Source organism: Malus sylvestris, chromosome 9 (assembly GCF_916048215.2).
Source record: "Malus sylvestris chromosome 9, drMalSylv7.2, whole genome shotgun sequence".
Taxonomy (NCBI): Eukaryota; Viridiplantae; Streptophyta; class Magnoliopsida; order Rosales; family Rosaceae; genus Malus; species Malus sylvestris.
The window spans coordinates 18,717,648-18,733,758 of record NC_062268.1 but is presented as its reverse complement, the minus strand read 5'-3'; the positions used below and the strand labels follow the sequence as shown (position 1 = coordinate 18,733,758).

The window sequence follows — 16,111 nt, the reverse complement described above, 5'->3', positions numbered from 1 at the left end:
TCTTGCAAGAAAACAGAGGGATTTTAATTTCCAAGAGTTGAAGTGGTGAAACTGCAAAGAAAAAGACAGGTAACCACTTACAAATTCATCATCACCCTCGTCACTGATGAAACACAAGTATAACTGTGCATTCCTTTGAGTTTGAGTTCTCCATAATCCCTTGTTTGGTTGACAAGAAAATTAAAAAAAGAATGTAAAACATATTCCTATGATCTCCTATCTTTACCTAGCTTTTTCGGGGGAAAAAAATCCACAACTAGAATTTGGTGTATGTATAATCCAGTGAGGCATGGTTGTTTTTTAATTTATCATCTCGGTTTGTTCCATTTTTCCTAAGATTTCAGGTGTGGTGAGGAACTGAAAAAAATAATGGATGGAACGGAGAGAGTAAAGGACTCGCATGAAAGGCACCGTAGCTTCAGCAGAAGCGTGGAGGATGTGATTTTAAGTGCCACACACTCTCGTCGAAACAGTCGAATGGAAGAAGAAGAAGAAGCTCTGACATGGGCTGCCATTGAGAGACTGCCCACATATAATCGGCTAAGAACAAGCATCATCAAATCCTTTGTGGAAACCGATGCTCAAGGAAATAACAACAACAAAGTGGTGCGTAAGGAAGTAGATGTTCTGAAGCTCGACCTAATCGACCGTCAGAAATTCATCGACGGCACTTTTAAGATTGCCGAGGAAGACAATGAGAGGTTCTTGAAGAAGTTTAGAAGTAGAATTGATAAGTAAGTTCTTATTTTGTCTTTAGTAAAGATCAAATTATTTCATTTACAATGCTGCGCTCTTCCCACCCCTATTCCTATTTCCCACACCTATTACCTATAAATGCCCTCAAAGATCCTCGTCGGATTCTCTTTGTGAGGTTCTTGGGATTCTTCAATCACATTCATTCATCGTACATTGTGTAGTCATAAATAATTGGAAATATTTTTATTTAAAACTGAATATAAACCATACCAGACAAAAACTGACTACACGATGTATGATAAACGGATGTGATTAGAAGATTTCCATGATCCTCACAAAGAGGATCCGGCATGGATGCTCTCTCCAAAACCCTAATTAATAAAAGAAAAACTTTCTGTTGGTGTCATCTATATATCGCAGAGGGTTCATGCCTCCTAGAATTCTTCCAACGTAATATAAATCTACCTTTGTTATCGAATGCCCCGCAAATGCTTAGATTTGTCATTTTATGTAATTTTAAAGAATAAATGTGGTCGGTTTAAGTCTAACTAGGACTGCAGTTATTATATATGGCATTGCTATGGATGGTTGCTCAAATGCAGCTCAGTCCGACATTTTGTTGAATCAGTTACTATCAAAGTATTTCTTTTTTTAATTTCATTTATTTATATGGCTACTAGTCTACTACAAAATGTTGGGTGCTTTATTTGTTTCATTGTCCTTTCCTATTTTCTTTCTTCCCTCGTCTCTTTCTTAATTGTAATGACTCATGACCAATACACTCGTCCCGGTGTAATGACTCATGACCAATAGACTTGTCCCGGTGTTATGCGCAGGTCGAGCAAGCAAGTGTTTGGTACGCATAAAGAAATTTCATGGGAAATTATTTCTCAATGTCTTTTTGAGGGAATGAGAAATAGAAGAATTATGTCCTTTGTTATTGGTGCTTGGGTAATGCTAGGAAAAAAAAAACCAGGAAATATCATTTTATTTCCATTGTGATTGGCTTATTCACGAATGGGAAACAAACTTAGATATGCATCAAATACACTAAGTAGATTCGCACACAAACAAAAAATTTCCTCGTACTTAATTTGGTTTTATGTTTTTGTAGATGACGCTTTACTGCACTCACAGAAACCAAAAATAGCCTATGTACCCTTGTGCGGGTTTGATCCCTACCGATCCTCCTTCCTAACATTTACAAATTTAACACAGTAACACTATCATTTGTAAAAAAAAAAAAAAAGTTTTATATTTTAAGTTTGGTATTCTTGCAGCACTTAGTAATACAGTTTAGCAGCATTCATCTTTATTTGTAAGTGAGAAGTGTTTAACAAGAATCAAACCAAATTATTATGGTTGGCCCATTGTGTGGCTTAGCCCAAGTTCCCCACCCTTTAGTATACATATATCATTGTATTAAAAAACAATTTTTTACTCATTCTATTTAGTAAAATGACATGGCCCTGCACACCTTTTGTCCTTTTATTTAGTCAATACAAGAGTCGGAAGTAACTAGGGTGAACAGGGAGAGAAAAATGGTTTGTTCAAATCCTTTTTCTATTTTTCTCAAGTTTTATGGATCGACTTGCTTTTTTAGTAATTCCCTGTATCCAAGATTTTGGAGTTTTCGACCAGTTCCTATCACTTTATCACTCTATTGTTCTTTTATTTGTAGTATTTAAGGGTAGTATAGTCTGTTCTAGTTTCTTAAGAGCCAAAAACATTAGGTAAAAAAGAACTTTCAGACAACTCTTTTATTCTAAGGGGAATTAGAATGAGTTTCTCATTCACCCTACTAATTATGTTACATCAAATAGGACATGGAACATCCATTTGATACACGTACCTAATGAACTTTTGTCCTCATGTTGTAATTAATTTCAGGGTGGGTATCAAACTACCTACAGTGGAAGTTAGGTTTGAGCACTTGACAGTTGAAGCCGATAGCCATATTGGCAGCAGAGCTCTTCCCACTCTCCCAAATGTTACTCGGAACATTGCAGAATCAGCTCTTGGCTTAATTGGGATTAGATTAGCTAAAAAAACAAATCAAACAATTTTCAAAGATGCCTCTGGCATTGTTAAACCGTCGAGGTAAGCATAGTTGAACACTTGCTATAATTACCAAATCAAAGGTGGTGTCAAAACTTGTGTTCCGACAAGTTTAATTAATCTTTTTATTCAGCTATTAAGATATATTAATTAAATTATTCATGAGAATAACACTTTATGTAATTGTAATCCTTATAATTTTGTTTTAGGATGACCCTTTTATTAGGTCCTCCATCCTCTGGAAAAACAACACTTTTGCTGGCACTAGCTGGGAAATTGGAGCCAAGCTTGAAGGTCAGGGGTCATCTTAATTGTATGTTTTTGATCGATTAGCTGAACTTTTGATCAGAACTCAATGTGCTTTTATGGATCTGGAATAGGTCAAAGGAGATATCACTTACAATGGGTACAAGCTACATGATTTTGTGCCACAGAAGACATCTGCGTATATTAGCCAAAATGATGTTCATATAGGAGAAATGACAGTCAAAGAAACTCTAGATTTTTCCGCTAGGTGCCAAGGGGTTGGCACTAGATATGGTAACCACAGCTGAACCAAACCAAAACCATATCTTCCATTATATTGTCAAAATTAGTTTTCTCTTTTTGAGTTCGTTTGGTACACATGGTTGACATGGAATGTTTATTTCTCTAATTTCAACGCATATTGAAGGTGGTAGTATTTTTTATTTTGAGAGGCATTGGAATGGATATGTTTTCGTCATGAGTAATCCATCCTATCCTCTTGGTGGTCATAATTTTATAATTTCTCCCTTCAACATACCTTTACTGTAATGGGTTATCCATTTCAATCCAATCATGTATACCTAACGAGCCCTTTATTTTCATGTAATTTTGGAAATGAATTAACATTCTAATAAAAAAAAAACTTTGGGTCATAGAACTTCTTTGTGAGCTTGCTAGAAGAGAAAAGGACGCTGGTATATTTCCTGAGGCAGATGTTGACCTTTTCATGAAGGTAACATATATTCATGCCACATCCCTAAACTCTGCTTAAAAGCATGATTTATTTAGCTTATATTTCTGGATTTCTGGTTTATTTCAGGCTACATCAATGGGAGGAGTTGAGAGTAGTCTCATTACTGACTATACTCTCAGAGTAAGTAAATACCAAACTTCAAAATGAGATAATTAATCGTTTTAATTCTTTGTTTGGTATCCAACCATTCTCGATTTAATATTGTACAGATTTTGGGGCTCGATATATGCAAGGATACAATTGTTGGAGATGAGATGCAGAGAGGGATATCTGGTGGGCAGAAAAAACGAGTAACCACAGGTCCATTCCCACCCTTTCCTTGTGTTATGGCCACTAAAGAAAATTCTGATTGCGATGAACTTGTTAATAAATATAGGTTCAATATATAATACAGATTAGATATGAACTAATAGTGTCGCTGATGGAAAACAATGTTTTTTAATACAATAAAATCCCAAGTTAGATATATATGAGTCAATACAGGTGAGATGATTGTTGGGCCTACAAAAACATTGTTCATGGATGAGATATCAATGGGTCTAGATAGCTCTACGACATATCAAATAGTGAAGTGCTTGCAGCAAATCGTACACATTACCGAGGCCACAATTTTGATGTCCCTACTCCAACCTGGTCCTGAGACATTTGATCTCTTTGATGATATCATCCTTTTGTCAAAGGGCCATATTGTCTACCAGGGGCCACGCGAGCTTATATTGGAGTTCTTTGATAGTTGTGGATTTCGATGCCCTGAACGAAAGGGAACTGCTGAGTTCTTACAAGAGGTAATTTCTTGATAGGTCTCACTTTAAAATGGTACGTAGGTTGTGATACATCTTATTAGAAGTAACGAGGAGAGAAGGCCTGACATTTAAGACAGTTAAATTTGGCTGAGTTCGACTTGAGAAAATGTTAGACTGATTAAATTTTTTTGATCAACATTTTCAGGTAACCTCAAGGAAAGACCAAGAGCAATATTGGGCCGACAGAGGCAAGCCATACCAATACATATCAGTCACTGAATTCGCAAACCAGTTCAAGCGCTTCCATGTGGGAATGAGTATCCATAATGAGCTCTCAATCCCTTACAATAAGTCCCGAGGGCATAGAGCAGCCCTTGTTTTCACAAGATATTCAATACCCAAATTGGAACTTCTCAAGGCCTGTTTTGCCAAGGAATGGCTGCTGATAAAAAGAAACTCTTTTGTTTACATTTTCAAGATGGTTCAAATTAGTATAGTGGCAGTTGTAGCAACTACCGTATTCTTAAGGACCCAAATGCACACCCAAAATGAAAATGATGGTGCATTGTTTATCAGTGCAATTATATTTTCCCTGGTCACTAACTTGTTTAATGGTTTCTCTGAGCTCTCACTCACCATTGCAAGACTCCCTGTATTTTACAAGCACAGAGACCTTCTTTTCCACCCTGCTTGGACTTTCACTCTCCCATGTGTCCTACTCCGGATTCCTATATCCCTTTTAGAATCCACTATTTGGGTTGGCATTACATATTACACAATTGGGTTTGCACCTGAAGCTAGCAGGTACTACATTTTTTCCCTTAATTTCATCTCTGACTTGTTACTTTTCGAGATTCTGATCGCAGCTGTCACTTTTTTGCAGATTTTTCAACCAACTATTGCTGTTTTTTCTGATCCAACAAATGGCTGCTGGGATGTTTAGGCTTATCGCTGGAGTCTGCAGGACCATGATCATTTCCAACACAGGCGGGAGTATCAGTCTGATGATTGTTTTTATACTTGGAGGTTTCTTAATTCCTCGAGGTCAGTACCAAATTGAATACTATGAACCTTAGAAGACACTATGATTATACATTTTTGTTACTGTGGTCACACATGTGTGTGTGCGCGCGCACACGCTTATCTCTATTTTGTTTAATCAGAATTCTTGGTTTATTTCATATTAAAAAAAAAAGCTTTAAGTACATATAGGTAGCAGATTCGATATGAGTTGTGGCATCTAACAGGTGAAATGAAAATTTTAGTACCTCGTAGAATGGTCAAAGAGTTGTTTTATGTGTGACAGGTGAAATTCCAAAGTGGTGGATGTGGAGCTACTGGATTTCACCTATGGCATATGGCTTCAATGCTCTTACTGTAAACGAAATGTTTGCACCGAGGTGGATGAACAAACTGGTAACACTTAATTGCTCCCTGCCATACATCTATAATAAGCTGGATTGGTTTTATAAAAGGTAGCTCCTGAAATGAACTTTAATATGCTGCAGGCTTCAGATAATGCCACCAGATTGGGTGTGGCAGTGCTTGAGAACTTTGGTATTTTCCCTGATAGAAACTGGGTTTGGATTGGATCTGCAGCTCTTGTCGGATTTGCAGTTTTCTTCAACATCCTTTTCACACTCGTACTTATGTACCTGAATCGTAAGAGAGCACATTACTTTTTTTTATGTAATGGTGTAATGGTGTAACATTGACTTTCTGCTTTAATTGTAGTTTTGAGGTGACATTTTCTTATGCTCTTAATTATTTCAATAAGTTAGCTCTTGGAAAGCCACAGGCTATGATATCTGAAGAAGTAGCGGCTGAAATAAGAGCAGATGAAGAAGAATCGAAGGATGACCAGAATTTCAGAAGACCCAAATTAAAGACAGATTCAATTTTTCGATCATTTTCTTCTTCTGATGGAAACAATTCAGGTAAGAAACAAAACAATGCTCACAATTCTAGTTATGCAATGTGAACGCACTATTATCCATGGCACTGGGCCTAATAATCTTTTAGGAGAAATGCAAATATGGAGATTGGGCAGTCGATCAAATGCGAATAGACTTGGTAGAAATGCTAATTCGTCTCTTGAAGCAGGAAATGTTGTTACCCTAAAGAGAGGAATGGTTCTTCCCTATACTCCTCTTGCAATGTCCTTCGACAGTGTTAATTACTATGTGGACATGCCCCCCGTAATATTTCTTTCCCCAATGGCACTCTTTATTCATCTCAAATGATTAGTTGTGATTCTATACATTATTGGTGTAATTATCATTTGATTGACAGAAAATGAAGGAAGAAGAAGTAAAAGAGGACAGGCTTCAGCTACTTTGTGAAGTAACTGGTGCCTTTAGGCCTGGGGTCTTGACAGCTCTAATGGGAGTCAGCGGGGCGGGGAAGACAACTTTGATGGATGTCTTAGCAGGAAGAAAAACAGGTGGCTACATTGAAGGTGATATTAGAATTTCCGGGTACCCTAAGAAACAAGAAACCTTTGCCAGAATTTCTGGTTATTGTGAACAAAATGATATCCACTCACCCCAAGTCACTGTCAAGGATTCATTGATTTATTCAGCTTTCCTTCGGCTCCCTAAAGAAGTCACCAAAGAGGAAAAGATGGTAAAACTTATGACTTGGAATACTTTTCTGAACAATGTATAGCACGATTATTTGATTGCCAAAACTGCATTCCCTTTGTTTTGTTATGTTTTCAGACCTTTGTAGATGAAGTGATGGAACTGGTTGAGCTAGGTGGTCTCAAAGATGCTTTAGTGGGGCTTCCAGGAGTTACAGGGTTATCAACAGAACAGAGAAAGAGGTTGACAATTGCAGTAGAGCTCGTTGCTAATCCCTCGATCATTTTCATGGATGAGCCAACATCAGGTCTTGATGCAAGGGCAGCTGCCATTGTTATGAGGGTGGTTAGAAATACGGTGGACACTGGTAGAACAGTTGTCTGCACAATTCATCAGCCTAGCATAGATATCTTTGAGGCCTTTGATGAGCTGCTACTCATGAAGAGAGGAGGACAGTTGATATACTCCGGACCATTGGGCCGCAATTCTCACAAGGTCGTGGAATATTTTGAGGTATTTACCTGCCCAAAATATTTTTCTTCATCTTAATGTTGTACAAAAACAAAGAATGAATTACTACGTAAGGACACATTCATTGACCTATTGCAGGCAGTTCCTGGTGTTCCAAAAATTAAAGAAAAGTATAATCCAGCAACATGGATGCTTGAGGTGAGTTTGGCCGCAACTGAGCTCCGGCTTGAAATCAACTTTGCTCAACACTACAAGTCATCTTCCTTGTACCAGTAAGTCAAAAAGAAACCCTAGAGAAAAACAAAATGTGTAGATTTTAGGATTTGGCTGACTTTGGGCATATGACCAGGAGAAACAAAGCTTTAGTGACAGAGTTAGGCATACCACCACCAGGAGCAAATGATCTTTATTTTCCATCTCAGTATTCTCAATCAATGTGGGAGCAGTTCAAATGTTGCCTTTGGAAGCACTGGTGGACTTACTGGAGAAGTCCTGATTATATCCTTGTTAGGTTCTTTTTTACCTTTGCCTCTGCCCTCCTGGTTGGATCTATTTTCTGGAAGGTTGGCGCCAAAAGGTTTGTGATCGACTTGCTTCTCGTGAGTCGTGACTTTACAAATTCAAGAGTTTATCTAGACCCTCAATCAACTAGAATTGTCTTTTAACTTTCAGAGAAAGCTCAGCTGACCTGACCATGATTATTGGAGCCATGTATAATGCTGTACTTTCCATTGGAATTAATAACTGCTCAACAGTGCAGCCGGTGGTCGCCACTGAAAGAGTAGTATTTTATCGAGAACGAGCTGCTGGGATGTACTCTGCCATACCTTATGCACTAGCACAGGTACATTGAGGGGTTATAGTGTATATAAGTAGATATCCTTGCATCCGGTCACATTTAGATATCCGATGTCATTGATTTAAAAATCATCCCTATGGCATGCAGGTTGTTGTTGAAATACCGTATGTGTTTGTTCAAACTGTATATTATGTGCTGATTGTGTATGCTATGGTGAGCTTTCAATGGACGGCGGAAAAATTCTTCTGGTTCTTCTTTGTCAACTTCATCTCATTCCTTTATTTCACATATTACGGAATGATGACTGTCGCCATCTCACCAAACCACCAAGTAGCAGCCATATTGGCATCAACGTTTTATTCATTCTTCAACCTCTTCTCGGGTTTCTTCATACCAAGACCGGTAAGGGTATTCTTCTTCCTACAAGAAGCTATTTCAAATTTAGCTATAAATGATATGTTATGATCCCTTAGTCACCATTCACTGTGATATCCAGGATCAGCAACTGATTTGGATTTGGATCACATTAATTAATTCCAAAAGGCAATTAAAATACATTCTCGAGAACTAAATTGTGAATATCAAGTACTGAATCTTGATCCGACAGTTGATTACCATGGTTAGTTGTCGACCAAGTGATCATAACTCACTATAAACCTTGGTTAACACGACGGCTTGAACTTTTGAATTTGCAGAAAATACCCAAGTGGTGGATTTGGTATTACTGGATATGCCCGGTAGCGTGGACGGTGTATGGATTGATTGTGTCACAATATGGTGATGTTGAGGACACCATTAAAGCACCTGGGTTAACACCTGACCCAACTGTGAAATGGTATGTAGAAAACTATTTTGGATATAATCCAAATTTCATGGGACGAGTTGCTGGAGTTCTTGTTGGCTTCGCGCTCTTCTTTGCCTTCATGTTTGCCTGTTGTATAAAGATACTCAATTTCCAAATTAGATAGAGGAATTCTTGGTATACCCCATGTGTTCTATATACATATGTGTTACAGCAAGTGAGAAATGTGTACTCAATTGAGAATTTGAGGGACTTTAATGGATTTATAAATTCATGGATTTTTATGAAATTTAGGGGAGTGTATTCAATTAAGATTTTGAGGGATTTTAATTCTTTTAATGAATCTAGGGGTATTCAATCAGGAATTTAAGTGATTCTCTGAAATTCAATGTGTATTCAATCAAAATTTTAAGATAGATTATGAAAATCCTTAGAAATCCGGGTGTATTCAATTAGAATTTTAAAGAAGTTTATAACATTCCAGGTGTATTCAATTAGAATTTGATTTTAAAGAATTTGAGAAAGTTGAGGAATTAGAGGGAATTGAAGAGATTTCGTAGTGTATTTTGAGCATCCACAAATCTCACCTTCCCCCAAGAGATTTCGAAGGAATTGAATCAAAATTTTACATAGAATCTCTACAAATCAATTAAACTCCATAAAAATCCATGGATTTATAAATCCATTAAAATCTCTCAAATTCTCAATTGAATACACCCTCCTTAATTGATTTGTAGAGATTCTATATAAAATTTTGATTCAATTCTCTTGAAATCTCATGCGGAGATGTGAGATTTGTGGATGCTTAAAATACACTACAAAATCTCTCAAATTCCCTCTAATTCCTCAACTTTCTCAAATTCTTTAAAATCAATTTCTAATTGAATACACCTGGAATGTTATAAACTTCTTTAAAATCCTAATTAAATACACCCGGATTTCTAAGGATTTTAATAAACTATCTTAAAATTCTAATTGAATACATCTTGAATTTCAGATAATCACTTAAAATCCTGATTAAATACTCCTAGATTCATTAAAATAATTAAAATCTCTTAAAATCTCAATTGAATACATCCCCGGTAATGTTTGTAAGAAATATTGTACCCAACAAATGGAGGAGGCAATTTAAGAACGAATAATTCCTTTGAGAAAGTAAGTGGATTGTTGGTGTTAGGTCGATATTGTACATATATTTTACGACAATACTTGGGTCCTTACTATTCACCCATTTTACACACCAAACTATGTGGACCAATCATTTTAAGACACCTGTAAACTCAATGTTACCAAACAAAGATCTTCTCCCTTCTCTCCATCTGCCGTCCTCCACAAGACCACAACCATAGCATGTCCGAACTCGTCGACTCCATAAGCTTCAGACATCGTGGACGAGACTCTCTAGAACGACGGCATCCATCGCGGGAGACCGTCTTCAGCAATCGCCGTCACTCAAGAGAAGGACGACGATTCGTTCCTGTAGAAGAGGGTGAGTGGAGGTGGGTCGCCGGAGTAGAGTAGGATTGGTGGTGGGTCGCCGGAGGAGATAAGGCTTCGTGGCGGGTCGCAGTGAAATTTGGTTGTTTGTCCAGATTTGAAAAAAAAAAATTGGGTTTTCAAATGGGTAAATTATTGCTGAATTATTGTTTGTGTTCGTGCTAGTGTTTGAGTTTGAAAGGGAATGGTGATGATGAGAGCAATGGCAACCATGGTCCATGGCACACAAGACGTGCGGAGATGTTGGGGACGAAAGGAATAAATGGGTTGTTTGGATGTGTGTCTTTCTTAAGAGGTAAGAGTTTTGGTCGAGTCTCTTCAAGTATGTTGATTCACTTTACACCAAAGGAAGTTTGTGAATTCTTTTCTAATTGATTCTAAATGGCTTAGACTACGTGGTGGGATTGGTTGGAACTTTTGAAAAGGTGTTATGATTCTTAACATTTTCTATGGATTGCAACTTGAAAGTGAGAATTTTGTTTTAGTTGAGTTTTAGTTAAGTGTTTAGTTTGTTAGTTTTTATTTTTGTTTTCTAGTTTTATTTTGGTTGAGGACAAGCAAAAAGCTAAGTTTGGGGGTATTTTGATAAATGATTTATATATTATATATTTAACTCTATTTTTAGTATATTTTGGTTAATATTTTGGAAGAATTTTGATACTTTGAATTGTATTTTCAATATAGGACTTTCAACTTCCTCTGGAGTAAAACGTGGTCAAATGGAAGAATTTTGGAGTAATCCTAGTTGGAAGACGTTCATGAGTCAATCAGCTTGATCGTATCAAAATTTGGGATTTTTTCACCAAGCGGTTATTTTCTAGCGATAAAATAAAGGAGCGATATGCGGTGCTGGAAAATGACGTTTCTAGACTTAAATTACGTTTTTTGCAGCCTAAGATGACATCAGATGGTTTCATGGCCTTCTAGAGATATGTTCGGAATGTCCTGATCTTTAAAACAACCTATCTTGGGCCTGATTTGGAGGAGATCTGAGACTAAAACGTGGTTGGACAAGTACTTGTCAGATTCTCCTAGTTAATTAGGGTTTTATTTTCTAAGTTATTTTTATTATTTTTCTTAGTTTCCTAATTGGAATAAGAAACCTATGTCTTAGGGTTTGTAAGGGCTGAGCAAATATATTGCTTTGGCCGTCTACATTTTTTCCTACGCTTATTATTATTCAACTTCAGAGACAAAGAACTTGGTTAGGGTTCTTCGAGATTTTCTACTTTATGGTGCTTTCATTCCTTTTATTTTTAATAATATTTTCTATGATTTCAATTATGAATATGCATAACCAATTCCTTCTTACTAGGGTGAAACCTTGAGCCTTAGCACGAATATGTAATTTTTATTTAATTGCTTATGATTGATTGCATGCACACTTTGAATTATTGATCATTGTTTTAAACTATCTAATTATCTTGATGATTGGCCACCATTATGATGTTTAGACAAGTAATTGGATGCAATTTGGTCGGAATATCACAGGAGGATTGAGTATTACTTCTTATGATTGATAATTGTAATTTCATCTAAGGCGAACATCACGTTCTTAGGAGTTGCATGATTCTTCAAAAGGTTTTCATAAAACTTAATGAGTCTTGCATGTTCATATTTGATCTGAATATCACAGACGGATTGCATGTTAGAAATATGTTCTTGCTTGAATATCATGAGGAGAATATATATTAGGAAAACCTAACATTTGAAGTGGCATGTGTAAATCATAAGTAATTGGTAAAAATACATAGAATTGCTAGGTGATGGTGGAACCCTAGTGCCTTAATAAATTGGTATTTAAAACTCTTTTCTTCGATTATTTTAGTTTTTGTTTAAAATTCGTTTTTAATATCACCCACTCTCAAACTCTCTTTTCTCAAGTTTTAATTCTAAGTATTTAATTAGAAATTGTTTCCACATAAATTATCCAAATAGTCCTTAAAGAAAACAACCTTGCATGAGCATCTATACTACAACATCCTTGTATTCTTGCAAGTATTTCATGTGATTTTGACCCTATTTGCATAGACGTTAAAAATCCTATCACCTTTGATGAATCCTTCCTTCATCTGGGAGACACAGGCTGCATTATCTTCATGAATGACAATTGGAGTGTCTGTCTTTGAAGGTAGACCACATGAATTCCGAATGTGATAGATCATTGATCTTAACCAAGAACATCCACGACTTGCTTCATGTAAAGCAATTATTTCCGAGTGATTGGAAGATGTAGCAACTAGCGTTTGCTTCGTTGATCGCCATGAAATTGCAGTATCTCCATAAGTGAACACATATCCATTTTGTGAGCGGGCTTTATGCGGATCGGAGAGAAAACAAGCATCTGCGTATCTAACAAGGATCTGTTCATTTGTGGGCTTGTCTGAGTAGAAAAGACCCATATCTGTTATCCCAGGAAGGTATTGTAGAACATCTTTGACTCCCTTCCAATGACAAATTGTTGGAGCAGAGCTGTACCTGGTTAACAAGTTAACTGAAAAAGCTATATCTGGTTTAGTACATTGTGCTAAATACAATAAAGCACCCATTGCGCTTAAATATGGTACTTATGGACCAAGACCAGTTCATCATCTTCTTTTGGACGAAATGGATCTTTCTTAATGTCCAAAGAACGAACTACCATTGGGGTGCTAAGTGGATAAGTCTTGTCCATGCCAAATCGCTTCAGTATTTTTTCAATGTAAGCTGATTGATGGACCAAAATTCTATTAACACAATGCTCGATCTGCAGGCCGAGACAATATTTGGTTTTTCCAAGGTCTTTCATTTCAAATTCGCTTTTTAGATAGTTAGCAGTTTTGTTGAGTTCTTCAGGGGTTCCAACTAGGTTCATATCATCGACGTATACTGCCACTACAGCAAATCCAGTATTTGATTTCTTAATGAACACACAAGGGCAGATGACATTGTTTGCATATCCTTCTTTAATCAAATACTCATTGAGACGATTATACCACATTCACCCAGATTGTTTCAGCCCATATAGTGATCGCCTTAATTTGATTGAGAACATACCTCGTGGTTTGTTAGTTGCTTCAGGCAACTTAAGTCATTATAGGACTTTCATATATATGTCTGTATCTAATTCTCCATATAAATACGCGGTGATGACATCCATAAGTCACATGTCAAGTTTTTCTGAAATCACCAAACTTATTAAGTAACGGAACATAATTGCGTCCATTACAGGTGAGTATGTCTCTTCATAATCAATTCCAGGTCTTTGTGAAAAACCTTGTGCAACAAGGCGTGCTTTATATCTTGCAATCTTGTTTTTCTCGTTGCGTTTCCTTGTGAATACCCATTTATAACCTACGGGGTTCACATCAGGTGGGGTTTGGACTACTGGTCCAAAAACATTTCGTCTTTCCAAGAAATTTAATTCTACCTGGATTGCATCTTTCCACTTAGGCCAATCTTGTCTCTGTCTGCATTCATCAACAGAGCGGGGAATATAATTTCAGTAGCTATTGCAAATGTAAACATGTCGTCAATGATTATTTCATTTTGATCCCACAATTCATTAGTATATGCATAATTTATGGATATTTCTTTGCTTTCATGTACTTCTGTCTCTTCAAGGACAGGTGTCTCATCAAGGACATTTTCTTTTTCTGGAAGTACAGAATCGTGAATTGTGGATTTATCATTCATTTTCTTTCCATGAATGATTTCATTTGGGTTCAAATGTGCCCTCATCTTTCTCTTTCGATGGGCTGAATCTTTTGAACCTGGGGGTCTACCACGCTTCAAGCGTGCACTGGATGAATCATTCGCTGCCACTTTATTTTGTCCAACAGGGACATCAATTCTTGCAGGTGCGTTTGCAGCTGGTATATGTGACTTTGTCACTTTCGAAGCATCATTAAATGCATCTAGCATTTGATTAGCAATACCTTGAAGATGAATGATCCTTTTCACTTCATTTTCACATTGAGTGCTTCGTGGATCAAAATGAGATAAGGTGGGAACAACCCATGTCAGCTCTTGCCGTTCTTCTGGAACGGTCTTTTCTCCCCCTAACGACGGGAAAACTATCTCATCAAAATGACAATCAGCAAAATGAGCTGTAAACATATCACCAGTCAAAGGTTCTAAATATCTAATGATACATGGTGAATCAAAACCCACATAAATTCCTAGTCAGCGCTGAGGTCCCATTTTAGTTTGTTGTGGCGGTGCAATAGGCACATAAACAGCACAACCAAAAACTCGTAAATGTGAAATGTTTAGCTGATGTCCAAACACGAGTTGTATTGATGAGTATTGGTGGTTGGCTATGGGTCTTAGTCGAACCAATGATGTTGTATGTTCCCCATGCAGAGACTGGCAATTTCGTTCTCATAAGCAGAGTGCGGGCTATTAGTTGAAGCCGCTTGATAAATGTCTCTACTAAACCATTTTGGGTATGGACATGAGGAACATGATGTTCAACATCAATGCCCAGTGCCATGCAGTAATCATTAAAGGTTTGAGACATAAATTCACCAGCGTTATCAAGTCGAATGGACTTAATGGGATGATCTGGGAACTGTACTCGCAGCTTAATTATCTGAGTAAGAAGTCTTGCAAAAGCTACATTTCGAGTAAACAATAGGAAAACATATGACCATCGGGTAGATGCATCAACCAAAACCATAAAATGTCGAAATGGTCCTCAAGGTGGTTGAATAGGTCCACAAATATCCCCTTGAATTCTTTGCAAAAATGATGGGGATTCATCATCAACCTTTAGTTGTGATGGTCTAATTACCAACTTCCCTTGGGAACAAGCCTTGCAAAGGTTATCATTTGAGACATCAATGTGTCTGCTCAATAATAGATGTCTATTAGAGTTGGTAATGATTATACGCATCATGGTAGATCCTGGATGACCCAGACGGTTATGCCAAAGCATGTAAACCTTTGAATCCATGAACTTCTGGTTCATGACAGCATGTGTCTCAACTGTCTTTATGTATGTATAATACAATCCACTCGATAAACCATGCAACTTCTCCAATATACGCTTTTGGGTATCATTGGAGGTAATGCATAAATATTCCACATTTTTTACACCTTTCGTTTCAATGTGGTATCCATTTAGACGTATGTCTTTAAAACTCAACAAATTTCGAATGGATTGAGTAGCATATAATGCATTCTGTATGGACAACATTGTTCTATTTGGTAACATAATCTGGGTTTTTCCTGAGCCTTCAATTACATTTGATTGCCCTGATATTGTTGTTACCTTTACTTTTGCAAGTACCAAATTCGAGAAACTTTCGATCTTGAAGTATTGAATGCGTGGTTGCGCTGTTTGCAAGACAAAAGGCTCCACCATTGCTCTTGTTTTGAGAATAACCATAATTTTTATCCATGTTATCTGAGTAAAGAAAAAGCAGTTTATTCATACTGGAATACTACTTTTATTGAATTGAAAATGCGAGCATTAAACCA

At 37.0% G+C, this 16,111-nt stretch overlaps 1 protein-coding gene across 1 annotated transcript; it reads left to right on the top strand.

Moving 5' to 3' along the window:
* Positions 1–390: 390 nt before the first annotated feature.
* Positions 391–9,440, top strand: LOC126581966 (ABC transporter G family member 35-like). Its single transcript, XM_050245912.1, has 21 exons — positions 391–734; positions 2,587–2,796; positions 2,964–3,048; positions 3,135–3,294; positions 3,657–3,733; positions 3,821–3,874; positions 3,964–4,054; positions 4,238–4,539; positions 4,703–5,301; positions 5,381–5,541; positions 5,804–5,913; positions 6,006–6,159; positions 6,279–6,312; positions 6,572–6,695; positions 6,790–7,122; positions 7,218–7,592; positions 7,689–7,822; positions 7,900–8,127; positions 8,223–8,394; positions 8,497–8,751; positions 9,045–9,440. The coding sequence occupies exons 1-21, from the start codon at positions 478–480 to the stop codon at positions 9,315–9,317; spliced, it is 4,188 nt and encodes a 1,395-aa protein (XP_050101869.1). The 5' UTR covers positions 391–477; the 3' UTR covers positions 9,318–9,440.
* Positions 9,441–16,111: the final 6,671 nt, after the last annotated feature.